This window comes from Agelaius phoeniceus, chromosome 5, assembly GCF_051311805.1.
Source record: "Agelaius phoeniceus isolate bAgePho1 chromosome 5, bAgePho1.hap1, whole genome shotgun sequence".
Lineage (NCBI taxonomy): Eukaryota > Metazoa > Chordata > Aves > Passeriformes > Icteridae > Agelaius > Agelaius phoeniceus.
The window spans coordinates 43,959,535-43,981,363 of NC_135269.1; the positions used below are offsets into that span (position 1 = coordinate 43,959,535).

At 38.2% G+C, this 21,829-nt stretch overlaps 1 protein-coding gene across 2 annotated transcripts in view; it reads left to right on the top strand.

The window, feature by feature from the left end:
* NELL2 (neural EGFL like 2) overlaps positions 1-21,829 on the top strand; it is a 134,607-nt gene that overhangs the window by 66,330 nt on the left and 46,448 nt on the right. For both annotated transcript variants that reach the window (XM_077178886.1, XM_054631332.2), the window contains exon 13: positions 7,604-7,729. In XM_077178886.1, coding sequence (XP_077035001.1) covers positions 7,604-7,729 — 126 coding nt within the window. The remainder of the gene's footprint in view (positions 1-7,603; positions 7,730-21,829) is intronic.

The window sequence follows — 21,829 nt, forward strand, 5'->3', positions numbered from 1 at the left end:
GATATTTGTAGTCTCTGTATAAAAATATTAATGTTCCTCATTACCCTTTTAAAATAGGGGAAAACCAAAACACGATGAGTGGCAAGTATTTGAAATTCTTGACATTCACAGTTCAAAATGATAAGTTGTCATACTTAACTAAGAAAAGAAGAATATTATTTTGCAATTCAGATTTAAAGATGTAATCCTAAGTCAGTCCAGTGCTGAAGGGCGTTGGATCATGACCTGGAGTTCCAGTAAGTTGTTCTGATTTTCAGAATTGACTAATTAGTCATATACAACATCCTTTTTATTCTCAGTATGCAACTGTATCAGACCAGTTATTTGGAGCCTAACGAAAGGCCTCCTGGGATGCTTTCATGTCTGACAAATAGCTATATATAGGTACTTGTTTCATCACATGTATACTACTATATGAATTAATTATAAGGTATTAAATTGTAGGAAGATGCAGTTTGACAAGTAAAATATTCCATGATGGCAGACAGTATTTGTTTTCAAAATTTTCATGTGATACATATTTTTAAAACTACATAAGTGTGGAGTCCAGTAATGTTTTCACAAGACTGAGATAAAGACCTCCATTTCTTCCAAGAGTCTCACATTCACAAGTAGCTGCTGAGCAATATCTCCTACTGCATGTCTTAACAAGGACAGTTTTATCTCTACAGCCTGTCTTCCTTTCCAAAAACTGGGGCAAGTTGAAATAAAAACAACTCTTTGTACTGTTAAAAATGATATTTCTGAAATGCTGTATTGTTGCATTGTGTCCTTGCAAAGCTATATAGAACTTGAGTCAAGGAACGTAGACCTTGAGTGACTTTGCTTTTATTTCAAGTATTTTTTTGTCCTGGTGGCCTCTTCAGAGGCTGCAGGAGATGAACAGAGAAATCATGAACTTAAGCAAAGATCAGAGATTTAAAAGAGCGTGAAGGGAAAAGAACCAGCATGTGTACAATATATATGTGTTAACTGTGCAGTTTAGTTAGGGGCTAGGAAATAATATGCCCTATGTGAAGAAGCAGCAGTTAGAATTTATTTTTAGTCTAATTAATGCTTTATCAATTTCATCAATAACATCTTCTTAGATTACTTACAGAGTGCTAACACTTAGAATCCACCTCACCCAGTTTCTCTACAGATCTGTTAATAATTCAATAAAATCAATATACACTAGTAACTGCCCAATTCTTCTTACCCTCCCTATGCACTGCTGCATGAGTTGTTAGCAGCCAAGTTCTTTTTTGGGACCAGCATGGTGGGAATAATGGAAGGTTATTTTACCCTTTTCTTCTTGGTCTTTGTGTATGCTTGAGGTAATTTTTGTATGCTTTAACTCAGCATGAGGAGTATGTTCTTATAGTTGATTCACAGGGCTAGATTAATTGTGATTCCTTAGGTTCTAGTGCTTTTCTCTTTGGGGGAGGAGAGACACACAGGTCTAGAAAGGTAGACAAAAATAAAAGTAATAAAACTCCCCAAGAGCAAAAAACAATTTTGGACGTAGATTGTATACATGTTACCTCTTGCTAATTTTGCTGTAGGGGCCAGGCTTTTCACTGGCTGTTGGTAGCAGCAAAAGCACAGGGTTTAAAGAGAAGAAAAAGTTGAAAATTATCTAAAGAGGGTAGGAGTGATAACAACTATGGTGGTGCTGTCAGCTGGAATAAATAATGTGAAAAAATACACAATTTTGATTGAAGTTGATGGTTACATCCTTTGTGGGATATGTCAGTTGTAAAAACTGCTGCAGTGGATTTGATAGAGCAAAGCAAAATAAAAGTGCAATGATTGTTTTGTAACTGACTGGAGGCAACAGCAATAGTCAAACCATAGGCTTGACAGGTGATGGAGAGTTTAGAAATAGTAGTGGGAGGAGGAGGAGGAAGGGCTGTGCCAGAGCCCCAAGATATTTTTTCATCTTAGATGGCAAGTGAGAAAGGGTTTATACGAAAAGAGACATGTAGAAGATAGTGTTATGGAAACCAAAACACACAAGATTTTGAAACTAGGCAGTAGGTGAAAATGGAGGGAAGCTGAAGAGAGTAGGAGCTTGGAAATAAGATCACGGGAGTAGGAGAGACCCTACTGGGAATATTTTTATTAGAGCAATGAGGAAGTTTTAGCATACTAAACATTTGAGCAGTTGGGAAGGTAGTGTGTTTGGTGGTGGAAATACAAAAGCCGAATACTTTCACAGATGGGTAAGCTGGTGGGATCTTACTTCAAAGTTATGCTCTGTTCTTTTTCTTTTAAGGAATAAGAGCTGATGGGTTGAGTACAGGAGGAGAGACAAAGTGAGCAAAATCTGAAGACAGGACTAAATGTAGGTAGAAAGTGGTTGCAGGAGGAAAACAGCAGAGAAGCTTGATGTCAGAGGTAGAAAGTGAGAAAGGTAGGACTTGTTGGTGGAGGGATGACAAAGAGAAAGTAAATGGGCAGAACTTCTTTTCCTCTGTGATCCTGTTCCAGGTGCAGAACAGGTTATGTTTGCTGTAAAGGTTTTAAATCCTCATTTACCTTTTCAATGGTATTATTGGTTGCTGTGAATGGTCACTGTTCATTTTCATAGTACCTTAATTGTTGAGTAGCACCTGCTGATTTTATGATGCCCTTTTTCTAGGTCAGGACCAAGAGAAGAGTCTCAATCTTTCCCTGCTTGTCTCTCTGTATGAGTCAGGTTGGTAGTGATAAAGCTAAGGGCCTGAAAGGCCTATGTTGGGATCATAGTAACTGGTATCCATCCTTGGGATTCTCAGCGGGGAGAGAATCCTGGGATTCACAGGAGTAGAGAGTGGTGATGCCCTTGCTCTTACCAGCAGAGTAAGAGCAGATCTCCTCAGATCAGGATGGAGTTGTGTGAGTGATGAAAAAACATTAGCCTCTTGAGCAGGTAAAGGTGGTGCTTGATATTTATAGGCTGTGAAAACATATTGTTTTATTAAGATAAAACCCATAGGGGTTTTATTTGTTTTATTTTAAATTGTAGGTCTAATCTACTCCGCTCTTGTGTTCAGGGTAATTTTTAATGTGTTTATTAAATAATTTTTTAATAAATAAGGCTTTTCATGTCCCTGTTCCCTTTCTTCTTGGGTAGTTAATGTTACTTGTTGCAAAAAATCCTGCAAGAGTTTTAGCCCTTCCATTAAAACTGGATAGTGTCTAACACCAGTGATCTCCCTGGCTGCCGTATACCTCTTTAAGGGTGACCAGGGATCACTGGTGTTAGACACTATTGAGTTTTAAGGGAACTATCTGGAGGCAGGACACTATCCATAAAGGATACTCAGTTCTGGGAGTAGCCTCTTCTCATAACAGCTGATAATTACTGACTTAGTGATAATGACCAGACTCATTTGTTCTGGAAGGCTTTTGTGCTAGATCAAGACAGTGATGTATATAGGGAGGCCTAAGGAGAGGCTTTGTTTGTTACTGTGAGGTTTTAGTCAACAATGATTTATAGATTGCAGGTCAAGTTCTGTTCTTATTAATGGGATTGTAAAATATAACTGGGAATTTTACTCTGGGGAAGCAAACTCATTAGGGTGCAGGAGAAAGGGATACAGGGAAACTTTTCTTCGGTTATATATTTTGCATTAATTTTGTTTGAGTGCTTGGGGGAATCAAGAAAGGCAGGTTTTTCAGGGTTTTTTTTCTGTTTTTGATGTTTTTGCAAGTATAAATAAATCATTGAAGTGCAGATTCCAAACACTTTTGCACTAACCAGTTTTCCCAGAGGTGCCCCTTTTATCTGTTCCACTGGGAACAGAGCAGGTTGATGATCTCCATGACTACACTGTTGTCAGTACATCACAGCTGGTGGCTCAGTATCACATCACAGACTTCAAGCACACAAGTCTTTATTGTTGAATGTGTAGAGCCATTGGAGTGGTGCATTCATCCTATTGAACTGACTTCAGTATCTTACTGGCTGAACAGTAAAACCTGAATATGCATTAATATGCTAACGAGGCTTTTTGGCAAAAGGAAATTAAGATAGATGTTGTAGGATTTCTTAGATATGGAAATGCATAAGATTTTCTGTTGTGCATTTCTGTCTAAAGGTGGCATGCTTGTTTTGGCCTAGGTAGGGTTAATTTTCTTCACAGTGGCTGGTGTGGGGCTGTATTTTAGGATTTTGCTGAACACAGTGATAATAGAGATGTTTTTGTTGAGCAGAGCTTACACAGAGCCAAGGCCTTTCATACTTGTTTTGCTGCCACACTGGGGAGGAGACTGGGGGTGCCTGGGGGGTTGGGAGGAGACACAGCCAGGACAGGTGACCCAAAGTGGCCCCAGGGAGATCCCAGACCATGTGCCATCGTGCTCAGTGTATGCACTGGGGGAAAGGAGGAGGAAGGGAGGATTTTTGGACTGATAGAGTTTGTCTTCTCAAGGCACCTTTAGATGTGATGGGGCCCTGCTCTCCTGGAGATGGCTGAGCACCTGCCTGCCATTGCAAAGCAGTGAATTAACCCCTGGTTTTGCTTTGCTTGTGTGTGCAGCCTTTGCTTTTCCTAGTCTATATTTCAATCCACAAGTTTTCTATCTTTTATCCTTCTGATTCTCTCCTTGATCCCACTGTTTGGAGAGTAAGCAAGTGGCTGCCTGGGGCTTGGCTGCTGACTGGGCTCACACCATGACTGGCTACACTGGTGTTTTCAACCAGTGAACAGGATGAAGAGGCTTTTATTTTGGTAGCTTTGAAAGACAACAGATGTTGGGCTCATTCCCTGCCCTAGTTCAGTACTCCTTGATCTGTAATACCTTAACCTAAGCTCCCATATGGAGTGCCAAAGGGGGAATGGAATTGCAGGCTTTTAGTATGGTCAATCTCTATGTGACTAGTTGTCATTTGACTGTTATTTTACCCTTTTTTGTATTAATTATCTTTATCTAGTATTAAAGTTGTAAATTGTTTGTAAAAGTATCTTCTTACCTGCTGTGTGTCCATGGTATAGAGGGTGTTCAGGTGCCAATGTAAAATAAACTTGTGCTAGTAGCAATAACAGAGGGTTAGGTGGGAGTTCTGAGTTCTAGTGAGCATTTAAAAAATATGAGCAATTCCTTTGCAAATCAGTTTGAAAAAAACAGTACATCAGATTTGTCCAAATGAACACTTCAGAATTAACCTGAACAGATGTGGGTTGAGTTTTCTTCCCTTTTTTTTAATCAGTTGAACAAGCAAGGTTTGTGAAAAAAAGATGATTATAAATAAAACATTTTTTAAAATCTTAATATGTGGTATGCTGGCAAAGTGAAAGCTTTTATTTAGAGCACTTCTGAATTAGGAGATTTGAATCAAAGGAGTGACTTTAAGTTTTTCCCTGCAAAATAAAAACTGTTGGCATTTTGGATCTCCTGTGGCTATTCACCTTCCAAAGCAATCATTATTATAGTTTTCAGAAAGCTCTATTTAATGGTTCTGAGGCACTGGATTTTTAAGTAGAATTTTCTGAGAGTGCCAGAGCTGGCTTCTAGGCAGTCTGTTGATACTGAGAACATAAGACCTCTAATTACGCGAAGACTAATGTTGTTACTTAAGTATAAATCAACACAATTAATTTAATATGGAGTTGTTAGCTGGAATTATGAAAGACACAAGTTGCATCATTTGTTGTAGAGGCTGAGTCATATGTTGTAACTGTTGGCTGCTTTTCTGAACAGCACACTTGTGTTTCTGTAGAACATCTGTAAGTTGGGAGATCTGTGCCCCATTCCACTCTCTGTGCAAAACCAGCTGTAGTGGTCTTATGATAGCTTCACTTTTTTTTGGTGTTCTTAGATGAAGTTCACAGAATGTGTTTGGAGCCTTAGTGTGCTCACTGTGTTCACTGTAAATACATGCTCATTTGTGCAAGTACACATGTACATAAAAATTGTGATATTAACTTTTCCAAACTAGCACCTTAATACACCTATGATTCTCTCATGCCTGCAGAATTTACAAGGTAAAGGGAAGGAAACCAGCCAAAGTACATTAGCCATGAAATTCTTTTGCAGTGGACGCCTTCGTGTTAGGTAGTGAACTGCCCCCAGCCTCTCCAGCAGAGTCCTGTGGGCAGAGGACCTGTGGAAAGTTCTTTTTCCAAAACTGGATGAAATTAGGAACTTACTACAGAATCAGTAATATTCAGTGTGTCACGCTGTTTGTACAGGAAGGCAGATTATCTTCTAAGAATGCAAAGGGGGGAAGAAAAGAGCAGTTAATGAGTGCAGTTGGTAAATTCCTTTTGATTTAAAGATACAGGGAGGATAAGAAGAAATGGAGGATAAGCATACAACCTAAGCAGGAGCAAAATGCAGGAGTTAATAATGTTGACATTTAGCATCACAGCATTGAGAAATCAACCCTGATTTGAGTTTGTATATACAGTCTTTTATCTTGAGTTATCATTAGACTCTGCAACACAGTGCTTTTCCATACAGAGATTTTATTTTCAACACTGAAAGCTATAAACATAATTGAAAACAAGAAAGAAATCTAAACTGATGAGCAGGAAGGAAACCGGGCCAACAATCCACCCATTTGATTTTTAGCATACTTTGGTAGCAAGGTTCAGTGACACATTGCATGGCAATAGAAATAGCTGTACTGAGCATCTCAGTAATGATGTCTTTATCATTACTGTTACAGGAACAGTGTGCTACTGACCACTTCCAAATTAATATAGCTTTTCTTTTTTACAGTATAATAATACTATGCAGAAGGTTTTTTGTTATTCGTAGTGCTTTCTCTGTCTTACCATTGAATTGTAACCTGATAAAAGAAATATGTCTGATTTTGAAACCCAAGAGAGTACCAAAACAAATTAAGTTTTGAATTCCATGCCTACAGTCATTTATGTTGGGAGTTTGCTCTAGGAACTTATACTGCAACAGGTGTTCTGCCCCAGCAAGTATTTTATCAAGTTGCATTTTGTTCTGTCAGAGCAGATCTTTATATGAGTGAGAGTCTCACAGGTTCCTTTCAGGTACAGTGTGCATATGTATCTATGTACATACGTATGTAGATATTTGCAGGTACAGATGCATGTGTTTAAATATATTAAAAATACTGATTGACTATTTTATTGTTTTAAGAGAAATTTATACTAAGTTTCAGGGTCTTTTCAGATCTTACCCTGTTCCTTACAGTTACTTTCCAAACAACAGTTCCCATTAGATCAAAGGCATGTAGTGTGCATATAGCTGTGTGTTTTGTGTGCTGGTGACCGAGGTGACTGCACAGAGTGCAGTGATGGATGCCATTGCAGTGCTGAGGTCATTGCTCAGTGGTTGGGGACTATGTTTTTTTTTCCCCTGTTCTATTTAAATGATAGGAATAACATCAGAGGTACTTCAAAAGGAAAGATGTAAGCCGGTGTAATCTTCTTTGTAACTCCACTAACAGCTGTTCACAGAAACTCATGGTGCTTCCCTTGTTTGAATATTTCAAGCAGGTTTTTTAAAAGGAGAAAGCCAAAAAGCTTCCAAAATGCACTGGCATTTAAGTAACTCTTTAGTCTAGCCCACTTCTGATGGAAGTGAACAGCAATGTATTGAGAGATTGCAAAAAATAACTGCTGAGTTTGACTTGTGTTCCTCTTTGCCTTGTTGACAGATATTGATGAGTGTGCAGAAGGACGGCACTACTGTCGTGAGAACACCATGTGTGTGAATACACCAGGATCCTTCATGTGTGTCTGCAAAACTGGATACATCCGCATTGATGATTATTCATGTACAGGTAAGGGCTGTGTGTTTCTGCAAGGAAATAGCAGGATGGTGGTATTTAGGAATACTGATATGATTCTTCTGAAGTTATTCTTTGTTGGAGTCACAGAACATCTAAATGACATGTTAAACAGAATAAACACCATAATGTGATACAGAAATCTAATGAATTTTACAGATTATGTGTAGGTCATATTGTTTTCCTGAAATTGTAAAGTAGGCTGGATTGTCTTATGGGTCTGCACCGTTTTGGGTGCTGATGAAAAAGGTGAAGGTAGGAGACTGAAGCAGAAAATAAGTGAGCAAAAATAGTGCTGTTTTACATGGTTTTCATGTTCCACACCAGTACAGCTTCTCTTGGGTTATAGCAACTCTTCTGCAAACTTTGGATGGATTTAAATTTGGTACATATTAAGAGTGGCTGTGTCCTCATTCTGGACTCTTCAGGCTCAGTTCTCCCAGGTTCAGAGGGCAGGAGTTCTGCTTGCCTTGAACCACTGGACAACATGGTCAGTCTCACCTCTGTATCTTCCCTTTTTGCTCTACTGCCAGGGGACATGTTTGCTTCATAGTGACTTTCTCTCTTCTACTCTTCTTTTATTGCAAGATAATTTAGGGTTATGGGATGAACGAACATGGGACATCCGAAAAAACCTTCTGTATCAGACCCACTCTAAGTGTTCATGTATCTTTTCCTACAACATAGATAAAGAAAATATGAATTGATGATGTGACATGTTTACTCAGTGAAAAAAATAGAATCCCTATTTGGCATGCACAGGGTAACAAATCAGCTTTTTCTATAAAAGGCTTCATTTTTTCAGTAAAGCGTTCTTGAAGTTTGTATTATCTAACAGAAATTTGCTATAAATGTATGAGAGTATTTGGAATGTGAAGGCAGCACTGTGAAATTCATTTCTGATTTTTTTTCTGTCCATTGTGTCTTGGATTTTTAGCATCGATGATATGTCTTGGTACAGAAACAGCTTCTTATGATCTCGCATGATTTCCTTGCCTGAACTTGCACAACACTCAGGGACATGGATTTCAAATCACATCCATGTGATTTTTGTGAATGCTGTCTTACCTATACTTGTCATTCCTCTCATACATTGGCAAGCACTGTTTTACTGCAGTAAACCCACTTCTTGAAGGCCCAAGTTATAAAGCTTGCCCACAGGAGGTCCTTCCTGAAGCAGCCAGTATGTTTCTGATCATTGTCTTACATTTTCCACACTCTCCACTGAGTAAAGAAATTGTTTCACTATCTCCTGAGTGTGAATATTGGGATTATTTTAGGACCAACTGTATCTAAATCTGTGGGATGCTTTTTCTGCTTGGCTTCCCTTAACTTTCTGTTCTGATTGAACTTTGCAAATGGTAAAGCATCACCAACTTTGCTGGGGCATTGGGTGCCTATAAGTATAATAAAGGTAGTTCTTGAGGGTCCTCATATTGCATTCCTCATACTTGCTGAAACATAACTGTTATGAAATACAGAGTAGTTAAGAGCTCTAGGCAGTCAAACTTCTGTAAAAGGTGTTAGAAATCCGTTTTAGATCCAACACTCCAAACTGAATGTAGTTCCACATTTGTAAATCATAGTTTCCTGTGAAATCAGCCTGATGGGTGACAAAATGAATTATTTATTTTCCACCTTTGTCGATCAAGCTGGGAAAAGTCAATGCTAAAAAAAGGAATTAGATGAAAAAATTTTGTAAGATTTCAAATCATAAGACCTGCTAGGCCATCTGAGCTGTAAGTCATGCTGTGTATGCACGTCAAAGACTCTATGTGTATGAGCAATGCCACTTACTATTATTTGGGACCTGGAGTTTTTTTGAAGTTAAATTTTACATATTGGGTTTTGGGCACAGGCAACCATGAGGATACAGTCCCTGCTGGATGATGGAATTTCAATGAATGGCAACCTAACATCATAAAGTGTATATGTCACAAAATAACTGCATTATTTTTTCTGGTTCCACAGCTATTGTGTGAGCACCTTCACTGTGGAGGCACTGGGTCATTAAGTTAATATGTATTCAGGACTATGTTGGTGGGGTTGTATAGTATGCACTTCTGTCTAAATCTCTCAGTACTTGTGTACAAAGCCCAGTGCACTTTGAATTTTGTCAATGTTTGCGATAAATGTATTAGTTATTCAACCCTCTTTTTCCCTCTGCAGAGTTTAAAGTTCTTAGCAAGTCTCTATTTGCCTTATTGGCAATTCTAGGTTTAACTTGCCAACTGAAATATCAAAGAAACTGAGGAGGAGGCTGTTTTTAAGTCCAGTTCAGGAATAACAAGAATAGGGCAAACAAGCAACAATTTACCCTTTGTGTTACTAAGTGTTAAAATTTTTAAAATATATTTCAGGTCACAGTTTCTTGTAATGCCGTGTAATTTAATTCAGTTATGGAACTGTAGTTGTGCGTAAAATAGCTGCCACTATAAACTGGAGAGGCAGCTCTGGTAACACATCCTTTGGAATATTACTGAGCAGGAAAAAAAATGTTCTGTAACTTGGCATTAATATGTCATTGTTTGCACAGGATAGCTGAATCCCTGAAAAAGATGTTGAAAAATTATGTGTGGACCTTGATTAGGCAGGTTATGATGTAACTGATGTCCACAACTTGCTGGCAGACTAACATACCTTATTGTTCTATCCTGTGAACATACATATAATTTAGCAGTCATTGATCAAAAGAGAAAAGAGCCATAAAATCAGTGACATTGAAGGGTTTTTCTCCTGTACGAGACATTTGAAAAGAAATCTGTGCTATCTATCTCTGTCAGAGTCGTCCACACAAAAGACTGATTTAGCCAACCCATAGCTGCTTCCAAAACAGCTCCAGTTTCTTTTGTTTATTGCAAGTTTTGCAATAGATTTGAATTACGTTTTTATTTTCACAACAAAAGATGTAACGAAGACATCAATTTCAGGTAGTGTTATTTGTATTCATAGTGGAACTAAGATTCTCAGGGTTAGATTGAGTTAGTCACAACCGTGTTTACACAGAAATCTGTTGTTCATGACTGATTTTTATGTTCAGAAATCAATCATAGCTATGAGAAGGACAGACAACTTCTAAGTTACACCCATATGCCAAATGGGTGCACAAACTGCAAATTAAAGTCATAAAAATATGCCCTGGGCTACCATGCTTTGGTATCCTACAATGATAACGTCTCATTCCCCTTCCACTTTGCTTTCCAGAAGCTGGAATGTAATGATGTTGTGCCAGGGGAAGGAAGGTAGATAACGGCATGAGTCTCTGCTGGGGTAGTTTTATATGTGCACTAGTGTGCTGCTGTACTGTCACTGTTAGCTGGGATCAGATCAGGATGCTTTAATTATTTTCTGAAATAATAATATTCACATCTTTACTTTGCATGGGATTACAGAAATGCATGTACTGTTTCTTGGCTTTAAAAAAGAAAGTTTTCCTTCTGGAAACAAGGAAGAACACAGTGTCACCTCCAGTCTTTCAGGCTGCTTTGTAATTTGCAGCTGGTAGCATTGCTCTGAGCAGCATAGTGAATGTCTTTTCCTCCACAATTTATTATGGGAGAGGTTAGGAAATGAGAGGTGGGAGCTCTCTTTTTCACACTGTGGCTCATAGCACAGTGAATGGTCAATCATGTTTAGTCTCAACAATTGTCTTTAGTTGTCTCCATTGGGACCGCTCACCTAACTGAGTAATCCAATAAGAATTGAAGAGAAGATGCAAGACCCTGTGAGACTTAGTGCCTCCTCTGGAGACTGTATTAAGGCAGAGGAAGGTGCATTCCCTGATCTGGAGAAGCCATGGATCTTCTGAGCCTCAGATGGCTTTTAAGGCTCTGTTTATGTGCAAAATCATGGACCACCTTTTATTTATTTTTTTGCTTTCCATTTGGCATAAAAGGGGGAAGTTGCTCTGATGGAAGTGCTGGTAGTGTGCTCTGCCTCTTCTGGGGTTTGGAGTCACTGAGATGATGTGGGTGAGGTAATGCAGCTGATGTGGCCCTCTCAGAGACCTCCTGAGGTCTCATGTTTCACATTTGGTAGCACTGAAGGGGCAAGTGTGGGTGCTCTTCAGGACAGTATATTCAGTTCTCCCTGTGCCTGAGGTCTGGGCAAGATGATATATGCTCTTCTTCCAGTCAGTCGTTTGAAGTGTTAGTATAGGAGCCAGAATCTCTGAATTAATGTTTGCACATGCTGTTTTCTGGAGTTTATGAAATTATGCATTACATATTTCTCGTAGTTTTTTTTTTTCTGTTTGTGTTTTGTGGTTTTTTAGGGTTTAGTTTTGGGTTTTTTTTGAGAGAAGTGAGTAATCTACAACTTTGTACCCAGACACCAGTAGTGAGACTTTGCAATTATGCTGTACTTTAGCAGAAAATACATGTGAATTCTTAACTGACTAATTATTGAAAGCACACCAGGAATTGTGGGCTACTTCTTCCAAGCATGCTCTGGCCAAATTAGCAATGATTTCTATTTGAGCTGTGTGCGACCACTGCCACATGTGGAGCTGGATGCTCACATACATGTTTTAAGTGTCTGCAGACCATATAATGTTTTTTCATAACCACTTTCATCAATCCATTTCAGATTATTTTGTCTTTCCTTTTAATTTTAACTTTAGCCAAGTCGTGCTGATTTTTTTGCCAGAAAATTTGGCATGCCAAGTGGAGATTTTAAGTCTGAGACCATTATTGTACATTATAGCCTGGTACCATCACGTTTGTGCTCCTCGGTTTGTTTTCTGACTTCTAAAGAAAATGGTGAAGGATTTTCATATAACATCTCATCACTATGTGGGGTACATTTGGGGTTGTTTTTCTTCAGAGTCAAAATAGAAGAGATTAGGTGGTTCTTTAGAATCATGGAATCATAGAATGGTTTGGGTTGGAAATGACTTAGAAGACCATTTAGTTCCACCCTTCTGCCGTGGGAAGGGACAGTTTCCACTAGATCAGGTTGCTCAAAGCCCACAGCTTTGGTCTTTGGCCTTTTTGACTTGGTCATATGGCAAAAAACTACTCAAAGCAATGAGGAGTATTTTGAATTCGCCAGGCAATAGCTAACTGCATCCAGCTGGACCTCCCTCCTCCTCTGCCCCAGCCTATGTGTCTTTCTGAGTCTCAGAGATTTTCCTAACAACATTTTTCTGAAAATGGTGTCAATGCATTCAGCAGCATTTATTTTCTGCGATAGCCTCTCACAGTAAACTGAAGTCTAATAATAGTTTTCACATAAATTACCAAGAAACATGGTTGTAGTAAGTTGAGTGACACCTGAAACGTTAATTCTTGGGCATACTGGCAGCTCTGCGTATTTTGCAAATCAAATTAAATCACAAATCTGTTGCAAATTGGAAGGAATTCCAAGATCAACATTAAAATAATTAAGAGGCTGGGGAGATTGATTTGACATATGGAAAAGATTTAAGGAGAAAACTACACATTTAGCTGCATAACAATGATGAATGTGCATAAAGTAGGGATTATGATAACATTAATACTAATTAATAATTATTTGGGAGGTTTCAATAGTAAGAGGGAAATGTAGGGGAAAGTACTGGCCTGCAGATACGTGGCCATTGCCTTTTGACATTAGTTTTTCAAGTCTGACCCATAGTCTTTACTCTCTAATGATCCTGTGGGATGACTGGAAAAATTCCCCTTGACATAATGCATAGAGAACTGATTGCCATGCTTAGCCTATTCAACTCTTATGTGTCTGATAGTTTTTTGTCCACCTTTCTGCCATTTTTCCCATGCAGCCATTAATGTTTTCCAACTGGCTACATCAGTGGGATTTATTTTACATTTGCTTTGCCCATAGCAATCAAAACTGTGTCTTTCCTAAGCTCTCCTGTTTGGCCCTATTCTTCTAGCTATCTGTGACTTATAAACAACCTACACATCCGCTTGGAGTTCAGCTAATGCCACTAGTGATGTCCATGCTTAAGAATAATACCTTTTAGTTTGGTATTTTCCTCCTTTTTTTTCATGTAGTGTGTAGCCAAAGTTTGGGCTTGCCTCCTTTTCATTCATTAATGCTTTGTTCACAATATAACTTTTCTTAGGGTGCTTATGAGAAAACAGAGGTGCTGTCTTTGCAGTGCAAATGCATTCCATCTTTATCCCCTAAGAGCAGATTCCTCCACTTTGGGAACCAGCAGTCTGGTATCTGGAAGGACTTTAAAATTCCAGTTATGAGGACGTGCAACTTCATTGGAATTACAGCTCATACCATTTGTAATTCAGATGCCCAGATTATCAAGACTTCAGCTTTTAGCCCAGTTGTTATCCTCTGTTTCTTGCAAGCTAGATTTATTTTTGAGGGGAAATACAGTCCCTGTCATATGGGGTTTTTATTAACATAGTACTCTGACATACTTTGGAAAAATGATTCCTCTTGGCATCTAGAAACTCAAGTTCATAAAAGTGCATCTGCCTCTGGGCTTCTGTTCAGATTTCATTGGTTTATTTTTGACTTATAAATCCATCAATTGTTTGGGACATAAACAGTCTGAGAAATCTCGTACTTTTTTCTATACTGTGCAGTAGCAGTGAAGGTTAATGGCAGGGAGATTTGAGAAAAAGTTTTGTTGAGTTTCTTGTGAGAATGCTGAAGGTAAAATCCATCTTTATTCCCTAGAGCACATACCAATTCACATGTTCAGAAAAAGTTAATTTCTGGGTTCTGATGTGAGGTGGAAAATGATTTTGTACCAGTTGGTACAAAATGGTCCTACCCATTGGTAGGATTTCAGCTACCTGTGAAGTGTGGGTATTTTCCAATATCATGTATTGCTAGCTTTTTTTTTTTTTTTTCCAACTCAACATTTCAGATCCCAAAAATGAGTTTTGAAAACTGAAAAGGAATACCTTTATGTATTTAAAATTATAAATCTAGCTTACATGTGAGGCGTGTATGCTGTGTTTTAGCACCAACACTAATCTCTTCTAAGAGTAATGTAGTTATCTGAGTTTCCATGGAAAAAAGCTAGGGTAAGACTGAAGTAATCCGGAGTTGAATGAAATCATCCATCTTCTGTTTAAAGCTGCATGCTTGTCCTAAGTTAAAGTATAAAATTTGCCTGCTTTTTCAGACACACAAGTGTATCCATAAGTTGTCCTGAAGGTAATAAGAACTCATAGTGCTTAGTACTTCGATAAATGAGACCACATTTTACTAAGTGACTAAATATGGCCTCAACTTCATTCAGCACTATGTATGCCCTTTACCCCTCACTGTTGCAAAGAAGTTAAAAAAAGTAGAATGTTACCTCAGAGGAGTCATAGGCTTATAGTGTCCCAACTTGGGTACATGAAAATGCTGCAATGTGAGAAATAACAATAAAAAAGCTAATTTCTTCCTGTTTATTTCCCTTGACTTATTTTTGATTAATTCAGCAACATTCAAGTTTTCCTCAAGTTCTGCAGCTTATAGAGGAGCTGAGTTCATTGACAGTGCTTAGATAAAAGGAGAATAATTGCTCAGTATGGTGCAAGGGACAGAGCAATAAACAAGCATACTGACAGGGGCTGGTTGTAACATCACTGTACTGGCATACCACAGCTTGACTAAGGAAATGTTTTAGTCAGCAAACCACTGGAGAATATATGATGTGGGCAAATGAACCATCTGTCTCCCCATCTCCAATTTTGGTTACACCCCCACCCCAGTTATGTTAGAAGTAATGTGTACATGCATTATCACACAGAGCAATGCAAACTCCTCAGAGGCAATGGCGTCCAGCTATACTGCCAGGGTTGCTGTTAGTCATAAGCACTGTAGAAGTCAGCTTGTGTGCATGGAGCCTTTTTAACTCAAAGCCTGTTTGATTCTGGTTTCTATTACTTGGCCCAGTTTCCATTCTGCTTTATAGTATGTCAGCCTACACAAAGCTCTCAATCTTCTTTGAGGATAAATTCTCTCCAATATCCACTTCCTAGCGGTACGATAATTCACAAAGCTAATAAAGGAATGATCGCTCAGACTGAGCTTGTTGCTATGCAACCACATTACTAAGATAACAACACAAGTAATTTTTATATATCTGCTGTATCTTATACAACTGAACTCAATTATGCTTTATTTGGATTGAATCAGGTTATCCTTGGCAACTTAGTTTGGAGTCTGTTTCAACTTGGAATGAGAACTTTTTTTTTCCTAGAGGATAATTTTTAGGTCCCATCTTCTCCTTGGTTACTGACCCAGTTCATGACAACTGTTCATCTGGCTATGCAATTATAGCAGGATGGATTTCTCAGCTAATCAAAATCCAACGCATTTTTAAAGGGTCCTTGGAAGAACATGATTTGGGTTGTTAAACAGAAAGTGTATTCCCTTGACAAAGATGTGAATGCATGATTTTCAGTACTAAATACTTAATTCTTTTACATAAATAATTTTTTACCAAATATTTATTCATATTTATTATTTACATATTTATTTGATATATGTGTGTGTGTATGTGCTTATCTATGTGTCTGTCAATGCACTATATAACATGGATTGCCTATTGGCCTTGGGAGCAAAGGTTGGTAAATGGTATTATATCAAAAGCAGTCTCAATTTTGCATTTCTACAATTTCTGTATTCAGTTTAAAATTTATCTTTCTGCAGAAGCATACATCAGAATTGATTATTTTGTTCTACAAGGAATAATTTATTTTGCATTCTTCCTGCAGTGAGGAATTTTTCAATATATTAAAGGACTTCTAGGATAGAAGTGAGAATATACTCAGCTTACAACTAACTCAGAAAAAAGCGAAACCTTTTTTTTTAAATGTAAAAAATTGAAATTACAATATTTTCAAGCATTGATGTTTCTTAATATTTATATCACAGCATCAGGACAGACATCCAGTGTACCTCATTTTTCTCAGTGTTCTGAAGCACTCTACAGCTTTTCAATCACTCAGCATCCCTTGTCAGCTTCTACAGTGCAGTTATGTGCTGTGTCAGTACAATATGATTGGAACGTAGAAGTGTAGGAGTATAGCAAAATTAACACAGTATATTGTAAAAAATAGAAAATCTGACAAATCATGCAGCACTAAATGAATTATTAATTCCTGAGGTAATTACATTGACCCTTTATGTTAGAATTTTGCTGACATTGAATCAGAAGGTGGCATTTAGTTTGCAGTTAAGACACTCTAATGTACATCTCTTTTGTCTAAACTTACATTCTAATCAACAGAGGTCAAGAATTCAGCTGGACCCAACTCAGTTATCTATTGACAGATTGGAGGCAATCATCATGATAGGATTAGCAGATCCAACCCAAGACCTTGATTCATTGCAGCGGGACATCTCTTCACAGCTGGACGTCCCCTGGCCTGTCCTCCTGTGGATGATCACAGGCTGTGACAGATAGACTGTACAGATCAGGAAACACAGTAGGCAGCCTTGAGGACAGTTTGTTTGAAGTCATAAGGATCTTTCTGGCTCAGGAGATGGGAATCTGCTGCTGTCTCACTGAGCAAGCCAGAAGTGAGGGAAGTTGGATGGCTCACATCTATCATGTCTGAGCCAGCTGGTGATTGCCTCATGCTGGGAGAGTGTTGCCTGCTCTCAGAGGGACTCCAGCCAAGGTCACTGAGAGACTGGAGCTACTGCATGAAGCAAGACAGTTTTTAAAAAAAGGAACAGTGGGGTTATTTAAGGTTATGTGATCATACTGTATTGGAGTCAGTGGTTTTCTACACATTCACAGTAAGTTGTCTATAGCCATGATACCATTTAACTGGGGTTTCAGGGTAGTGGATACTACTGGCAGTATATGGGCATCATGTCTGTCTTTTGGTATTCTACTGTCAAAAAAACATTTCTAATCTAAGACAACACAGTTTTTAGAGAAGACAGAGGGTGAGAAAGCTAACTTCCAATACTGTTAAGGGGAGACATAATATTTTTTAATATTTTCCAGGGCTTCAGAAGCCTTTTCTTTTAATATTATAGTTGCAATTTTTTCTTTGAATGAATATGGAAGATGTCTGTTTTGATAGATAGGAATTTCTGAATTATTTCAGTTCAGACAATCTATGGGCATGGGAACCTTTAATTTTTACAGTTTGATTCCAAGTGCATGCCAAATGGCACAACTTATAATCACTGACTCCTGAAACAACTTAGAAGTGTCCTTTGTTTTTCATGAAATGCTTATGAGAGATTAATGTGCTTTATGATAATGGAAGACTATTTCCTTAATTCCTGTTTTATAGTGTCAGTCATTGCAATTAAGTATGTCATCTTCTGTGACAGTTTGTCTCTGCAATTGTTCTCTATCAATATTTGCTACCTTTTGTCAGTCTTTTGGACTGATGATTATCAACTTAGAAAACCTTGTACTTCACCATACCAAACTGCTTTCTTGCAGTAGAGACCCCTTGACCACAGCAGGAGTTGCATCCTTCCTAGTCCTTCTTTGCACACAGAATTATGATGAAGTCTACCTTGAAATGCTTAAAGTAAACATACTGGATTTATCCACTTCACTGACTCACCCAGTGTCTGCATGCCTATGTGGAGTCCCAAAGAATGGTTTATGTTTTAAGTTTTGCATGTTAACTTCTGGTTCACACTGAAATGTGCTGATGATACTGCAGCCAGGTTGTGGTTGGTCATGCATATTTGCATAGTGTGCAGGTTAAATTCTCATTTCCTCTGCCCTTCTGATTTTGTCTAAAACTAGTTTCAGTTCCTGTATTTGCTCTGTCAGTGTTTGCCAGCTCGTGTAAATGGATAAAGTCAACAGAGTCTTTGGCAAGGCCTCTTCACAGCACTCAAAAAGAGCGGCTCAACAAGAAGGCACAAACACTGAGATAATATGTTGGCCATCCTTAGGGTTGTGATCTGCTAATGCCCCAAGGAAGACCAGTGAAATCATCATCAGTAACTTGAAAAAATCACATTGATACAAAGGGGAGCATTGTTGTCTGTGTTGTGCTGCTGTACAATATAATCCTAAGGGGTTTGGTTGAAATTTCCCTTTTAGTGAAATTGCATTTTGTGAGGTAATGTTTCTGAAAGTACTGTGTCTATTAAAGATACTTGATATTTTCCTGGTATTATCAATACACAAAACTCACAAAACTGTTCTGTCTTGTTTTTTTTTAAGAAAACGCTAGTGGGTTTGTGGCATCTTCAAGACTGATCTAGAAAACTGAAAATCAAAATTATTTCAGGAACGGTATTCCATTCACCTTCTTGAAACCATGCCCTTTACTCTTCATGTAGTCAGTTGTGCAAAAATTGACATACCCCCATCTCATCAAATAACAAAAAAACCTTTGAATATATCAATGTTTGTATCAAGGACCAAGAGCTCTCTCAACAAGCTTAGCAATAAAATAGGAAGCTGCTCCAACTAAATGGTTCACAGGAGTTTTTGTGGGAGTATTTTTTCATCCTGACAAGCTTCCAAATAATCTCAAAAAGACAGTATTTGCTTATTTCTGTTGTTATATGCTGCAGTCTTTTCACATCCTCCAAAATATTTTATTTGGAGAAATGGTGCAAGGAATTGTATCTATTTCATATTTTCAAAGTAAAAGGTATTCCAGAGAAAACACATGCCATAAGCTAGCTTGATTAGCCTGTAACTCCCACTGCTCAAAATAAAAAGTCACTGCTGTCTTCTGTAGCTGTTCTTTAAAATTGTCACAAGAAAGCATTTAGAATTAAATATCTAAATGTTTTATCCTTTTGTTTTTTAATTCAGGTTTTGCTTTAGGAATAAACATTTAAAAAAAATCAATGTCCTTATTTATTTAGATTTTATTTCTTCATTATACTCACTTGTTTGAGTGTGTCTTCTTTCCAATTTACTTTGAATGGGGCACAGAATTTAATCATGCATAGTTATTTTCTAATGCAAAATAATATTAGAGTGGTATACTGCTTAATCACGCAATAAAAGATGAATTTATACTATCCCAAATATCTGTCTTGACAGATATTTGAACTAATTTGTAAATACTTTGTAAGTTAATGTCCAAGTCACATGGAAATGTAGATTTGGACTGGACTGACAAAGACAAGTAGCTCTGAGTCTCACAGACCAATCACCAGGAAAAATATATTGTCAGCAAGAGTAATTACAGCAGGTAATTGTGTCATTTATCCTGTTACAGATGCGTAAATGTGATGAGTTTGGAACACACCAGCTGTCACACTGTGTTAACTTTGATGTTTAGGATTTGGAAACCTGTAGTAGAGTCTTTTAATGACAGTGCATTTAAAGAAACAAAACTAAAGGTTTCACACTGCTCAAAGCAGGGATAAATGGCAGTGTTACTCAAGATAAGATTGATTTCTAGAAAGGTGAGCACTCATCAAGAGTATCTGTTCTAATTTGTTCAAGTGTTTTTGAAATTTTGGAGTGTGCAAATATTTGGAAAGAAAAGTTTGTTACCTTGTTCCTAACCCTTCAGAAGGTGAAATTGGGTGCACTTAAATTCTGCATCATTTTAATGCCTGAGAAGTAAATAAAGTTATTGTTGGTGGTAGTCTGAACAGATATTACAGTCTGCTTTGAATACCCGGGGTTTACCTTAATTCACCTTCCATAGGATGGGCTTCATCTTAAATTTAAGTACTCCAGAGTTGTTCACAGCATCTCTGCTTAAATCGTAACTTTTCCAAAGAGCAGACTCGTGAAGGAAGTAGGGTTACAGAGGTGAAGTCATTCTGGGATGATAGTAATAGTAGCAAAATGGAATATCTGGTCAAAGTTTACTTTTGTCTTAACTTGATCAATTCTAAATTAATATTTTGACTTCTTGAGACCTGAAAAATACTGTAGATTTCATATCTGTGGTTTTGCATGTTAGAACAATTCATGGTGTCCTTAAAAAAGGCAGCAAATTTGATGGCAGGATTTTTCAGATATATGCAGTTTCCTAAGATGTGCTTATGCAAGTATTTATTTATCAATATAAAATACACGTAAGTATCTTATAGGTATTCCAACCTTAATGATTTTATGATGCATGTAAGTACAGAAGTAATTATTTGTAAGCTTGATAGACAGTAGCAATTGAACTGTGGCAACCAAAGCACATGGTCTGGAAAATCTACCCATGAAACAAGCTAGCCAGTGTCAAGTTTCATACCATTACAGTGGTGGGGGAAGGAAGGTGAGAGCACATTCATTGCATCTCCTTTACTGTGCCGTGCAGCTTTTTGTTAGAATCAGTTCAGGCAGGTTATCTTCTGGCACCAAGGGCTCTATCTGAACTGCAGCAGGCAGGAGCACTTCATGGCTCTCAAGGCCGGGTGTGTGGGTTAGCTCCTCCCTGATCCTGTGCAGTGCTGAGCACTGGCTGTGCCGTTCTCCCCAGGTGCTTTTGTGGCCAGGGGAGGCAGCTGGCATGCACTGTTCATGAAGGATACATCTGCTGTGCTGTTTTGGTGTGCCTCTGTAAACCACCAGGGAGGATGTATGCTAGGGAAAATTGGCTGTATCACTGGAGATGGCATCAAGGCTGACCAAAGGGAAAAGCAGCAATATTGCCTTACCTTACCATCACTGAAGTATAACTTTGTCCCTGTTTTTGAGTAGAGAACTCTCTTTAACATCAGGTGAGCAACACTGAAAGAAGGCCTTCTCTCCCTTGGGAGCTCAAGCATCTTGTCTTATCAAAAATAGTGCTGTTCTTTATAGACAGTGAGTGATCTGAGTGTCTGAGTCACAGCACTGCCAGGGAAATGAGAGGAGCTACTTAATGGATTAAGAATTCTCTGTTGCATGAGAAGAAAGAAAAAAAGCCCATTTGTTTCCCAACATTTATGGTTAGGTAAGTTGCTCCAGGTTCCTGCAGACAAGAGCAGGATCAAAGCAACAGCAGCATTTCATCCACCACTGTGGTGCCTTGCCAGACAAGTGCTGACTTAGGTAATGGTGCTGTGATGTTATAACTGATTTTCCAGGAGCCCCTGAAATGTGTTGACAAACCCTGGCCACAGTGCTATTCCAAAAAGAAAAGAAGCAGCACCAGCTGTTTCTAGAGAGTTTTGAGAACATTACTGTTCTCTGGCAGTTTTGATTGCTGAGACATCTTCCTTCTATCACTTTTGCATATCCACCTTCTGTTA